At 40.3% G+C, this 14,458-nt stretch overlaps 1 protein-coding gene across 2 annotated transcripts in view; it reads left to right on the top strand.

Annotated features, from left to right (window-relative positions):
* Window positions 1-14,458, top strand: part of TTC39B (tetratricopeptide repeat domain 39B) — a 125,204-nt gene that overhangs the window by 103,226 nt on the left and 7,520 nt on the right. For both annotated transcript variants that reach the window (XM_077765047.1, XM_077765048.1), the window contains 3 exons: window positions 183-291; window positions 9,424-9,541; window positions 11,260-11,376. In XM_077765047.1, coding sequence (XP_077621173.1) covers window positions 183-291; window positions 9,424-9,541; window positions 11,260-11,376 — 344 coding nt within the window. The remainder of the gene's footprint in view (window positions 1-182; window positions 292-9,423; window positions 9,542-11,259; window positions 11,377-14,458) is intronic.

The raw sequence follows: 14,458 nt of genomic DNA, 5'->3' as shown, positions 1-14,458 counted from the left end.
GCATACAATAAAACGAGAAAAGGGGAAATTATATTCCCTACACTCCAAATGAGGAAAGCCAAGGAGAGTGATCTCAGAATATTGTCGAGACCCCTAGCAACCAAGAGAGTAGTTTCGTTTTTGTTAAGGACATTGAATAACCTTGCATAATTTGCAAATGGCTTTTCATTCTTCCTTGTTAGGAAATGATGTATGTCTGGAACGGTTTTCCAATCGTGAGCAAGAGAAAAGACCTTTCTGAAAATCTGTTGGTAACTGTTGAAAAGGCTGAGGCTGCTTTACAAAATGAAAGTAAGTATGAAAAGCAAAAGCCTGGAAATCTGTTTGTTTTTCTTTTTTTTCTACACCACTTTCCTGTCCTTTCCCTGTGCGCATCTGCCCATGTTAATTTGTATGCATTGCAAGGACACAGCACTTGGACTATGGGGGTCTGGGTGATGGCTCAGAGGAGGGGAGGAACCACACATGCTGCAGCCTGGACGAGCCTTTGGGGCGTGAGGCTAAGGGAAAGATGCCAGTTGCAGAAGACAACATACTGTATGGTTCCATTTATATGAAATATTGTGAACAGGTGAATCTATAAAGATAGAAAGTGGACTAGTGGTTGCTTAGGGATGGGAGAACTGGGGTGTGTGTGTGTGTGTGTGTGTGTGTGTGAGTGTGTGAGTGTGTGATGGCTAAAGCATCTGACATTTCTTTTTGGAGCGATGAAAATGTTTGAATTTTGTGGTATTGGTTGCACAACTCTATAATATACTCAAAACCAGTGAACTGTGTGCGTCAAGTGGGTGAATTAGACAGTGTGTGAATTATATCTGAGTAAGTCTGTATCTGAAAAACATGAACCATCAGTCGAGCTTCAGAGCAGCACAAAGCAAGTACGCTTCCAGTTTTAGTTTGTGACTTTCCATGCCTCCTCTTTCAAGTTGAAATTTTATCACAATTTAATTCTTCTGATGCTTGCTGCTGGTTGTCCTGGAGGCCCCTCTCCAGTTTACTGGAAGCTCCCTTTTCTGGAAGCAGCTGGCATAGTAGAGGGGAAATCAGGCCATCTGGGCCAACAGTCCCCGCTCTGCAGCTGCGGGGCTCTGTAAGACATACCTCATCATTCTGGGCCTATGGTTTCTTTAAAGTGGGATGATGATATTCAAAGATACCCAACTGATATCCAAAGTTTTCTTGCTCTAACATTGTCTAATTTTCTATCTTAAGTAGAGGCTTTATCTTTTGATAAGTGATTCTATTAAATGACAGCTTTTGTAGTGTTCTTATGAACCTCCTAATCATTCAGGTATTATCCCAAGATAAGGTCTTATCCTTTGGAATGTTCTTTTTTTTTCTTTTAAGTTTATTTACTTATTTTGAGAGAGAGTGAAAGCACGAGTAGGGGAAGGGCAGAGAGGGAGAGAGAGAATCCCAAGCCGACTCCACACTGTCGGCGCAGGGCCTGATAGCAGCTTGGACTCATGATCCATGAGAACATGTCCTGAGCCGAAGTCAGCTGCTTAAAGGACTGAGCCACCCAAGGTGCCCCTCCTTTGGAGTGTTCTAACCACAGAAGTAAAATGAAAAATTCCATGGTGATAAACATGGCAAAGGGCATAGAAATTCAAGAAAAGTCAGATAAAATTATAACAGTTAACTCATTGCTTAACAGGAAAAAGATGGAAACTGATGGAGTGGTTAGCCCCATACTCAATATATTCTCCATGTAGGGAATTGAATATTGAACATAGCTCTATGGGTGAGGACCTCTTTTAGATCATTTTTGTCTTTGAAGCAATAGAATGAGGCTGAAATGTTAAATGAGATTTTCTTTATAATTATTGTTAAAAAATGAAGCACATAATTACGATTGATAGATGTAGGTGAAAAAATTCACCCATACTTTTGCTACTGTAGCACAATTAATTTAGAATTTTTTGTCCCACCCTAGTCTTAGTTTTATAGTGTGCCTAGACATAGGCTAATCTACTTTTTTTGCACTTAATATATTATAAACTTTTAAAACTTTAAGTATAATTGGCTTATAACATTGTATGAGTGTCTGATGTATACCATAATGATTCAATACTTGTGGACTCTAATGATCAACACAGTAAGTCTAGTTAACGTTTGTTACCATACACAGCTATAAAAATTTTTTTTCTTGTGTTGAGAACTTTTAAGATCTGCTCTCTTAGTAACTTTCAAATATGCAATATAGTATTATTAACTACAGTCACCATGCCGTACATTATATTCCCATGGTTTATTTATTTTATAATGGGAAGTTAATACCTTTTGACTCTCTTTACCCATTTCTCCCACGCCCCAGTCCTGGCAACCACCAATATTTGAGCTTGTTTTTTATTTTTTTTATTAAATTTTTTTAATGTTTATTTATTTGAGAGAGAGAGAGACAGCTCGAGTGAAGGAGGGGCAGAAAAAGAGGGAGATGCAGAATCCAAAGCAGGCTCCAGGCTCCTAGCTGTCAGCACAGAGCCTGGTACGGGGCTCAAACTCGTGAACCATGACATCATGACCTGAGCTGAAGTTGGACGCTTAAACTGACTGAGCCACCCAGGCGCCCCTGTTTGTTTACATTCCACATTTAAGTGAGATATATGGTATTTGTATTCCTCTATTTGTATCCCTATTTGTTTATTTGAGAGAGAGAGAAAATTCCAGGCAGGCTCCATGCCCCGTGTGGATATCATGAACTGTGGGATCATGACTTGAGCTGAAATCAAGAGTTGGAAGCTTAACTGGCTGAGCCATCCTGGTGCCCCAAGCTTTTATTTATTATGGCTCAATAATATTCTACTGTATGTATCTACAACATTTTCTTCTCCATTCATCCACAGATGGGTTCTATATCTTGGGTATTGTAAATAATGCTGCAGTGAACATGAGGGTACAAATATCTTTTTAAGTTAGTGTTTTCACTGTCTTGGGATAAATACCCAGAAATGGAATTTCTAGATCATATGGTAGTTCTGTTTTCATCATAGACTTTTAAGTTGTTTTAAATGGCTCTTAGAATAATTTCAAAAGCTTCATAGCACTCAGTGGAGCTAACCTAGCATAATTGAATCAACTCTTTTGGTAGTGTTGGGTATTTAGGCTACCTTTTCCATATTTAAATTAATTCTAGCTTTAGATTGCCATCAATAAGGAGAAGAAATATAAAAGAATGAAAGCTGAATCCGTGGCCTGATTTGCTAATAAGGTCAAGGTTTCAGGCAGGATAGTTGAAGAAGCCAATAGAAAAAGAGCAATGATGCTCTGAGGCCATGGACACTAGCCCCTCCAGGTACTGCGAACAGCTGTCCTGTGAATATAAACTGGTAGTCACAGGGAGATCAGATAAATGGAATAATCTACTCCACTACTGAAAAACAATCCCATGAAAAGGTCATTTATTGATGGAGGGTGAGGAATATCACTTTCCCATATTAAAGGAAGAGTTTTTATAAAAGAACTATGGTTCCCTTTCTCTTCATTTTCCTCCCCCTTACAGAAAAGTTTTAACACAAAAGCCCCTTATGAGCTGGAGGTTAGATAGAGTGGCCAAAATACAGAGGTATTTATCTTCATGGACTGATAATTCTTTGTGATTTCTGGGCCCGAGGGAAACAAGAGGCTGATAAGACTCAAGGAACTGGGATCAAAAAAGAGAAATCCAAAGTTTGTACTCATCAACAGAGAACCAAAGGAGTGTATGTAGAAGTACAGACTTACAGATCCACTAAAATGTGGACAGTTTAGACTTTCTCTGTATGTTCTAGATGTTCTGTCACTAATATATTTTCTACATAGTTTTTATATATAGAGTTGTATTAAGCTTCTTTACTATTGGTTTTACAACTATATCTTTTTAATTTTTTAAAAATGTTTTTATTTATTTCTGAGAGAGAGAGACAGCATGAGCAGGGAGGGTCAGAGAAAGACGGATACACAGAATCTGAAACAGGCTCCAGGCTCTGAGCTAGCTGTCAGCATGGAGAGCCCAATGCAGGGCTCGAACCCATGAACTGTGAGATCATGACCTGAGCTGAAGTCGGACGCTTAACCAACTGAGCCACCCAGGTGCCCCTACATCTTTTTAATTTTTAATTGTAGCAAAATATATATAACACAAAATTTACCATGTGACCCTTTAAAAAAAATTTATGTTTTTACTTTTGAGAGAGACAGAGCATGAACAGGGGAGGGACCCAAAGAGGGGGAAACACAAAATCTGAATCAGGCTCCAGGCTCCAAGCTGTCAGCACAGAGCCTGACATGGGGCTCGAACTCATGAACCATGAGAGGCACAGTCATACACTTGAGAAAAAGCCAGACACTTAAGCAACTGAGACACCCAGGCACCCCTCCTTGTGACCCATTTTTAACTGTACAGTTCAGTAATGTTAAGTATATTCACATAGTTGTGCAACCAGCCTCCAGAACTTTTCAGTACCCATTAAAAATAACTCCATTTTCCTCTCCTCATAGCTTTTGGCAACTCCACTTCTACTTTTTGTTATTATGAATCTGACTACTCTAGGTTGCTCATTTGAGTGGGTTCCTACATTATTTATCCTTTTGGGACTGGAATATTTCACTTAGCATAACGGCCTCAGGGTATATCCATGTTGTAGCATGTGTGAGAATTTCCCCTTTTCAAGGCTGCACAATATTCCATTGAGTGTATATATCATTTTGCACGTTTGGATTGGTTCCGCTTTTTGTCCATTGCAAATAATACTTCTATGAACATGGGAATGCAATTTTTTTTGAGATTAGTTTCAGTTCTTGTAGATATATGCCTGGAAGTAGAATTGCTGGATCATACGGCATTTCTATCTTAATTTTTTTTGAGGAATTGCCATATTGATTTCTCTAGTGGCTGCACCATTTTATATTTCCTCCAGCAATCTTCATGGTTCCAATTTCTATATATCCTCACCAATACTTGTAATTTATGGGGGGGGGGTTTGTTGGGGTTTTTGGTAGTAGCCATCCTAATGAGTGTGAGATGATCTTTACTATTTTCAGTGTGAAAGAGTTCAAAAAGGAAAAATATTTCTTTTTTTATTAAAAAAATTTTTAATGTTTATTTTTGAGAAAGAGACAGAGTGTGAGCGGGTGAGGGGCAAAGAGAGAAGGGGAGACACAGAATCCGAAGCAAGCTCCAGGCTCTGAGCTGTCAATACAGAGCCTGATGCAGGGCTCGAAACCAGAATTGTGAGATCATGACCTGAGTTGAAGTTGGATGCTTAACCAACTGAGCTGCCCAGGTGCCATGAAAAAAATTTCATTTTGATTTAAGTGTTATGTCAACCTAAAGGGACATCATTTTGAAATTTAGATGAAGTGAAGAAACCTCAAGAAAGTTCAACTTATAAAGTGAGATTTCACAAAATGCATCTTTGTAACACCCATTTGGGTTTTTAAACAAATTTTAGTATTCATTTTTGTTCAACTGATTTGTTTACTTTAAATTCAAATGCTGCTCATTTGAACACTCTTTGATTTTCCATACTAGCTACAGAATTATGTATGATAGGCTAAGAAAACATCGTTCCTGCCAGTAGGGGAATTATCAAGGATTAAAGCCCACATATCTACAAACCAAATGGGAAAATGGGTATGTTTTTAATAAGTGCATATGTAAAAACCAAGACGTGAAGGAAAACCTCTTTTTATTAAATGAAAACATTTGTAAAGTATTTCCCCCGCCCCCCAGAAAAGTAGACCAGTTTGTGTCTTGTGTTTTCCTACAAATAAATGGGTTTTGGTTCAGACAGTGAATGCTGATACTTGAATGTCTATCCTTTGTGGTACCACCAGAGCCTGGGCCTTTGTACGGTAAGAAGTCCTGAGGGACTATTGAGTTTTTCTCTGTTTGAGCAGGCCCTTCACCTTCTACCTCAAAGCTTATTTTGTCCCACTACTAGTTGGGGAACAAATGTGGAGGAGTAATACATGCATCAGACTATGCATGTGCAGTGCAATAGAGGTTTAGGAAACTAGACTGTTCTCTCCATTCGTTCCTTACTTTTTTATGATCTCTCGAGATGATAGGCTTATAGATATTTGAACAGGACTAGGGGAAGGTCAGACAGATGCACTGTACTTTGTCCAATTCCGTTTCTCTCTGGGTTAAAAAAAAAAAAGTTTTCCTTCCTGAAGATTGTCTTTGCCAGATTTTATACATGAAATTTATGATCATTTCTTCCAGGTCCATTGTTTTATGCAGGAAAATGGCCAGATTTCCACCTCTGCTCCCTCCCTCTCCCCGGTAGTGACCTTTTAGTAATGAAGCTCTTATCTTTCACAGCAAGGGGGAAAATATCCAAAACTGAAAAAAATGACATGAAGTTGTAAACCTGAGGTGCTGGGAATTGCATGTGTTTCTGCTTCGCCTCCTCTTGGCAACCGTCTCTGAAGTAAAAGGTGACAGAGGGTCTGCTTGGTGTTCTCCTCTGACAATGCAGTTGTGGCTGGTTGTGGATGCAAAGGGAAGGATATGGTTTAATAAGAGAAAAATGCTTGTCCATACGCCTGGAGTCAGTGTCTGCTATTGATTCCATTATCGTTCCATTGGAAATCTACCTAAATTTATCCTGTAGCCAGAAGTTGGTAGAGTAGTTCTTCTTTGACTATTGATTGCAGTTAATTTGCTTTGTGGAATTATATAGCAAACATAATCTGGGTTATGTACAAGGGAAAATGCTGCTTGATGGCTTTTCACTTTCTGAATCTATTCTTAAATTTTTCCTTTGGTGCCTTTCAGCTAGTTTCTAAAAAGTTCAACGTGAATATTTTTGTAGTTTCGGCCTCAAACTTTCTTTTTCCTCAGCCTACCGTCTGTTTTATTTTTATTTTATTTTTGCCCTCCATTTTATTAAGTTAAGCAGATCTTTTGTGATGAAAGTGTGCTGTGGCAGCATTATTTATATTTTTCATGGAACGTACAATGGAAATCGTGTGTTGAAATGTTCATCTGTGAACTTACCCATGAGGTTGAGAATCATGATAAAGCATTCCTATTTTAAGGGAAAATAATCATGTGACAGTGCCCGGTGGTGAGGAAATAATGGTTTAGCTAAAGTTTTTGGAGGGATGTGGTGTTTTTGAACCCATTTTCCATGTCCTTAGCTCATGATCTAGATAAAAGCTAAGTGTGGCTTTACTGGTACTTTAATTTTCCATAGCGTTATAACGGTTCCTCAGCAAAACCATCCCTCACTGAGCACTAGAATTTTATAAGGCAAACTTTCATAAACTGCTAATACAGAACTCAATAGACTGCACAAAAATGATACTAAAAACTAGCCTCCAGTATGGACCCTGAGGGTTCGGTTCTAGGCCTGGAAAGATACTGCTTCTTGTATGTATATTTCAGTGAGCATCCGTGCTTAGAAGCCGTAGATATGTTTGTGGTTGGGGGGAGGGGAGGAGGTAAGGTAGGGTGTGAAAAAAGAGCCCTTAATTGTAATAGGAAAGGTAATGCAATGTTGATATCTGTGATTTTTCTTGGTGAATGAACTGTCAGAGCTTGGACGTGAGAGGTGATTATCAGCTGTTTTTAGCACCTACAAGTAAAGTGACCCCCTTCCGATTGGCTAAGTAGCATCATTAACTCCTATAAACAAGCAGTTTACTAACTAAAACACCACCATGTGTTGGTGCACCTGGCTGGCTCAGTTGGAGGAGTGTGCAATTCTTGATCTTGGAGTCATGAGTTCGAGCCCCGCATGGGGTGTAGAGATTACTTAAATAAATAAAACAACCTGCCTTCCAAAACCACACCAGCATGTGTTAATGGTGATTTCTGGGGTTTGTACGGGAAGCAGGAGGATCTCAATATGAGGAATCCCAGGCGTCATTGGTTTGGTTTACTGCCCCTCCAATCCCTTGTATTGTCACGGCCTGAACATGTAAATTATCAGTCTGTCTTTGGAATCACTTAATTACAGTCACTTGCAGAGCCCCAACATTCAAAAGTGGTAGATGTGAAACGGCTACCTTTGTCAGGTTGATGTCACATATAATAGGATTCCTTTTGTTTAATATTCTGCAACCTTGCACCGTAGAAGGCAAAGGGTCGTTTTCAAAAGGGAAAATGTGGTGACAGAAAAGCCTTCACATTAGCCTCAAGCAGTTGCAAGATTGTGAGGGTTTTAGGTAACTTGTATGCGCTTCAGAAGCATTTTGTCTAATTTTATGACATAATTTCCCCCCAAAAGAACATAACCTGGGAGAATTGATAAGTTGTAAACAGAATGATCTGGAGAGGGCATTTTACTTCCTGAATTTTTAATGGGTGGGAAGCCATCTGCTTCTCCATATGGAAGTGTTATCTGCTTAGCACAGTTAGATGCTGGAGCCACAGGACAGGGCCGGCTTCTTGCTCTTCCTTTTCCAGGATTCATAAAGCCCTACCTTTATTTAGAGTTCAGGTTTCCTGTTGTTACATCTAAGGTCACATAACTCTGAGAATGAGCACCTGAAAAAAGATTTTTTAATAATGTGTATTTTTTAAGATCTCAAATATTTTTTTTAAAGTTTGTTTATTTTGAGAGAAAGAAAGAGAGAGTGAAAGCACATGCGTGCATGTGTACTGGGGAGAGGCAAAGGGAGGGAAAGAGGAATCCCAAGCAGGCCCCTTGCTAACAATGCAGAGCCTGGCATGGGGCTTGAACCCAGGAACTGTGCGATCATGACCTGAGCTGAAACTAAGAGTTGGATGATTAACTGAACGAGCCACCTGGGCACCCCTGGAAAAAGATTTTTAAGTGGAGGGGCGCCTGGGTGGCTCAGTCAGTTAAGTGTCTGACTTCGGCTCAGGTCATGATCTCACGGTTCATGGGTTTAAGCGCCGCGTCGGGCTCTGTGCTGACAGCTAGCTCAGAGCCTGGAGCCTATTTCAGATTCTGTGTCTCCCTCTCTCTCTGACCCTCCCCTGCTCACACTGTCTCTCTCTGTCTCAGAAATAAATTTAAAAATAAACTTTAAAAAAAAATTTTAAGTGGGTAGAGTGAACCCCTTAATAAAATGATGTATTAATTTAGTAAACTCCCTATTCTTTTAATTTAAAATATTTTCATTGTGTATTATTAAGTGAAATATAATAAATGCTATAAAAATATTTTCCTTGTGTTTAAATGATACCTCTGAGGGACATCTGGGTGGCTTAGTTGGTTAAACATCCAACTCTTGATACAGCTCAGGTCATTCTCTCATGGTTTATGAATTTGAGCCCCACATTGGGCTCTACACAGACAGCAGGGATCCTTTTGGGGATTCTCTTTCTCTCTCTCTCTCTCTCAAATAAATTTAAAAAAAAAATGACCCCTCGGAAACCAATGAGCTATTCCTCCTCTCTCTTGATTAGGATTTTTAAAAGCGATTTCTCGTTTGTATGTGACTTCTGTTTGTTTTCCTTTAAAGATGTGAGCGACTACTCTGTGGATGACGAGTGCCTGGTGAAGCTGCTGAAGGGGTGCTGCCTGAAGAACTTGCAGCGGCCCTTGCAAGCAGAGCTGTGCTTCAATCATGTCCTGCAAAGGTACGGCCGCGAGGAAGCTGAGCGGCAGCCACCCCCTGGCTCCCGAGGAATTACTGTGCGACAGGGATGGGCTGTCTCCTGCTGCCCATCTTCTACTTGGTGTTCCCAGGGCGAGAATCCAGTAGTGTTCTCTTTGTCCTTTCAGAGCAAGGTCGCAGCCCAAGAGGCATTTCCACTGGTAGTGTAAGCGGAACGCTACATCCTGTGAACACTAAACACTGTTTTATAGGAGAATGTAGGAAGACTGGGCAGGACAGGTATGCTGATGAGAGGCAAGAGACCATGTCTCCTTCCCAAATCAGTAATATACTGTTTTAAGTAAACTTGTTAAAGAAGTATCCCTTGAGTTCCATTTGACTGGTGTTTCTGGAAGGATCAGGAGGATGACCCATTTGTGCTATGTGTTACGCTTATCTAATCTATAGTGAACTGTTGGCTCACGTGTTTTGTAATTTTGGATCATGAGCTCACCTTCTTGGGCTTTTATCTTGAGATGCCTCTGAGGCTAGGATTGAAGCAGAGTCTCTCTAAAGTGATTTTGCTTTTACTTCTGCCAGATGCCCTCAAAGCTTTTTCAGCCCAGGCCCCCTTTCATGTTAATATCATTGCTTAGAGGTCCTAGGATCATTTGGGCCATGTAAATTTTGTTGTTGTTGTTAAATGTTTATTTGTTGTTGAGAGAGAGAGAGAGAGTGGGGAGGGGCAGAGAGAGAGAGAGAGACGGAATCTGAAGCAGGCTTTAGGCTCAGAGCTGTCAGCACAGAGCCTGACTTGGGATTCGAACTCAGGAGCTATGAGATCATGACCTGAGCTGAAATCAGACACTCAACGTACTGAGCCACCCAGGTGCTCCGGGGCCATGTAAATTTGAATTGCAAATTCATATGGGGACAGGCCTATTGGTTATTAATTTCCCAAGGAATGTGTTTTTTCCTTCCAACTTGGAGTGCAGGCCTACATTGTGCCAGGGAGTAGGTTTTTCCAGTCTGCCCTTTCTCTGGTGGAGTATGGCCCCAGCTCTATACAGAGGACTCAGTCTCTGCTCTTATGTGGACAGAAGGCCTCATCTCCTGCATGGACTTGGAGATATAGAGCCCTAGTTGATTAAGGTGGAAGCAGACCCCACTACTGTTTGACATCATCCACACACTTAGCGGTCTGGCTTTCTTTTTTTGTTGTTGTTGAGAATTTTTCTTATGTTCTTGTGAGCTGAGCTATGCATTTAGAAGGGTGTTACGTATATTATTTCTCCTAGATGTTTTATATAGTCAGATTTCATAATATTGTGGAAAACAGAAGTGTTGGAAACTTCTTTATTGACTTTTTTAATCCTTATAAAACTTAACAGTATAAAATAATACAGTGTTCTTATTTCTAAATGGAGTCATTTCCTGAACACATTCATTTTTTTTAGGAGGATGATCTTGTCTTTTCCAGGGCTAATCTTTGAAGACCTGCGTCCATCCATCTTCCTAAGGGGCATAAACAATGCTCAGTGCTGGATTTAGATTAAGGAATAAAATAACAGATTAATATATTCAAAGAATACTACTTACTGCTCTAGGTTATTAAGTTCTTAGACTTTATAATGACAGTTCTGTCTGATAATAGGCTTAGTGCTGCACCTGTTTTCTGAGGAATGGAGAAAGTACATACATTGAAAAGGAACAATTCGTTTCTTCTGTTAAAACTTAATCACTTCTCATTCCTTCTTTTAGTGAAAAGCTACTGAAGTATGACCACTACCTAGTGCCATTTACTCTGTTTGAGTTGGCCTTTTTGTACAAAAGCCAAGGGGAAATTGATAAGGCCATCAAGACTCTAGAAACTGCAAGGTAAGTCACAATGGCAGCTTTTCCTGGTTGCTATAGAGTCAGGAACATCAATACCACTATGACCACAGCAGGCATATTCTATACTTATAAGTTAAAACATTATTGAAAAATTAGTAATGTTATGCTCATGCGTTTGGCTGCAGTTATGCTACTTTTAACCTTTTCAATGCCTGACTCTGTGACTATTTACAAATATTGTGACTCTGGGCATCTATAGGACAGATTTCATTGTTTTTTTTTTGTTGTTGTTGTTTTTAGATTTTATTTATTTATTTTGAGAGAGAGAAAGAGAGAGTGTGTATGCATGTGAGAGTATGGGAGAGGCAGAGAGAGAAGAAGAGAGAGAATCCCAAGCAGGCTCCAGTGTGGATTTAAACTCATAAACTATGACCTGAGCTGAAATCAAGAATTGGATGCCTAACCCACTGAGCCATCAGGCACCCCTATATGACAGATTTCTAACTTATTCTCTTCTGTATTGGGGTTGGCAAACTCTGTAAAGGGCCAGATAGTAAGCATTTTTGGTTTTACAGTGTAAGGGCTCATTGCAAATAGTTAATTGTATTGAAAGCACCCATGGAAGATAATCTGTAAATAAATGGGTATATATGGATTTGGCCATTATTTTCGTCATGGTTTGCTGACCCTTGGTGTATTCAACCATATCTCTCATTTCCTTGAAGAGCCAGTGATTTGAAGAAGACTTCTGAATCTTTCCCTGGCTCTCTTTTCTTTCTGTCTACTGTGGTAATTTTAAATCACTTTCATTTCTGCTAGACAGTGGCTCTTAGACTTGTGATCATGGCTCACTTAGCAGAGGCAAAGCCCCTGTGGTCTGTTTGACCACAAACCTCTTGAATGCTTCTTACAGTGGAGAAAGAACAGCATAATAGCTTTAGGCCACAAATAGCTTAGTGATTCATTGGTTTGTTCATTTATTCAAGTTCAACAAGTATTCACTGAGCATGTATCATGTGCCAGAAACTAGTAAAGGCCCTAGACAAACTATACATAAACAGGCAGAGTTTCTTCTTGCTTACTTAGAGAGAGATGTTGAATAAACAAATAAGTAAGGAAAACAGCAGTGGTACGTGTTTTGCTGAGATTTACAATATGGTACAGAGTCCCTGGGTATTACTTTAGATTGGGTTGAACCTGGGAGGTCTCCTTGAGTAGGTGATATTGTAGTTGAGATTTTCATAATTAAAGCCAGTCTTGAGAAGATCAGTCATCAAAAGTTTGGGTGGGGAGCATTCTTGGCTGAAGCCACAGCAAGGAAACCTCTAAACTGGGGGCTTGAGCCACTAGGTAGTAAATGATGCTTTTAACTGAAATGAGATATACTTAGAAGAGCAGCTTCCAGGAGAGGAGAAAACATACTTCTATCTGGACCATGGCATTTTGAAGTGCTTGTTAGGTGTCCCTGTGGAGATGGTGGGCTGGCAGTGAAACATACAAGCATGTAGTTCAGTGCAAACGTCAAGGCCGAATGTAGAGATTTCAAAGTCACCAGCACAAGAGACAGTGATACTTAAAGCCACGATACTTGACGAAATCATTTTAGGAAAATTATAAAGCTAGAGAAAGAGGTCCAGCACAGAGCCTTGGGATAGACCATCATGTTAGAGATTAAACCATGAGATTCAGGAGACGTGGCCAGTGAGTTAGGAAGACATGCAGGAGAGCCAAGCGAGCAAAGTGTTTGAAAGAGAAGAGAGTGGTCAGTTGTGATCATGGCAGCTGAGAGGTCAAGCAAGCTCAGTCCCAAGAATTTGGCAGCATGAAGACCGTCAGTGACTTTGACCAGTGAGGGGAGAAAATGGAGTCAGCTATGTCAGGCAACTTTTCAGGATGCTTTGGTGTGAATAGAGCATAGTAATGGGGAAGAAGCTTCAGGGGCATCATGGAGCAGAGAGGCCACTGCTGCTGTTGCTGCTGCTTTTTTTTTTTTTTTAAAGGGTGATATCTGAGTGAGTCACTTTTAAAGCTGTTTTTCTGAGAGTGAAAATGACTCATATTTCAACAGTCATGTGTGTATCTTCAAATCTAGCTATTGAAAAATTAGGAACCAAAATTCCTGTTGTTCGAGGTATTTGTTATTTGGACGTACTTGGTGTTACCTAAGCAATGCGTAATAAGACACATTTATGATGATGAAAGTAAGGCTGTCAAGTCACTACTAAACTGGAAGACTGTCAGCAATCAAAAAGCCACCACCAGCTCAAGCCAGTGCTAATGATGCTGTCAGGAACAGACTTGCCAGAAATTTCAGGACTGTCAGCTGCCTGCACTTTCCCTTATGTAGTTGGAGCTTCACTAAGTCACCAAAATTAGTGGCCAGACATTTAGGAAAAAATCTAGTCACATCCTTTGGTAAATTCTAGTAAGATGTTGATTCCATTTATACATAATAACACATATTGTGAATAAACAATAACCATTATCAAGGTTACTATTAAGTAGCTCTTAGACCTCTGTACAATGAAGACCTCTAGAAAGAAGTGATTGCCACTAAAAGGAAGGAGTGACAGTTCGTCCACGGGGTAGGGCGGTGAGTGAAAGCAGGAGCCCAAAATCAAAGCCATTCTGTTCTACTGATTCTTTTTTTTTTAATGTTTCTTTTCCTTTTTATTTATTTATTTTTTTGAGAGAGAGAGAGAGAGAGATAGAGACAGTGTGAGCAAGGGAGGGTCAGAGAAAGAGGGAGACAGAGAATCCGAAGACAGGCTCCAGGCTCTGAGCTAGCTGTCAGCACAGAGCCCAATGCGGGGCTCGAACCCACGGACCGTGAGATCATGACCTGAGCTGAAGTCGGACGCTTAACCGACTGAGCCACCCAGGTGCCCCCTGTTCTGCTGATTGTTAGCAATCCTAGCAGACAGAAATGAACATGAACGATCTGATAAATAGAGTTGTTGGCTAATCCATGGATTTCTATGGCCCCTTCTAACCTCGTCACACAATAATTATTGGCCAAACCATTGTTACTTGCCCATGTTATCTGGCTGTCTTTGCTGTAGTTGTTGCCTGAGCATTTCAGGACGGCTGGGGGAGGGAGGGAGCGGCGGGGGGGCGGGGGGGA

This window comes from Crocuta crocuta, unplaced genomic scaffold (genome assembly GCF_008692635.1).
Source record: "Crocuta crocuta isolate KB4526 unplaced genomic scaffold, BGI_CrCroc_1.0 scaffold687, whole genome shotgun sequence".
NCBI classification, from domain to species: Eukaryota; Metazoa; Chordata; class Mammalia; order Carnivora; family Hyaenidae; genus Crocuta; species Crocuta crocuta.
This window is presented reverse-complemented; position numbering and strand designations above follow the sequence as displayed.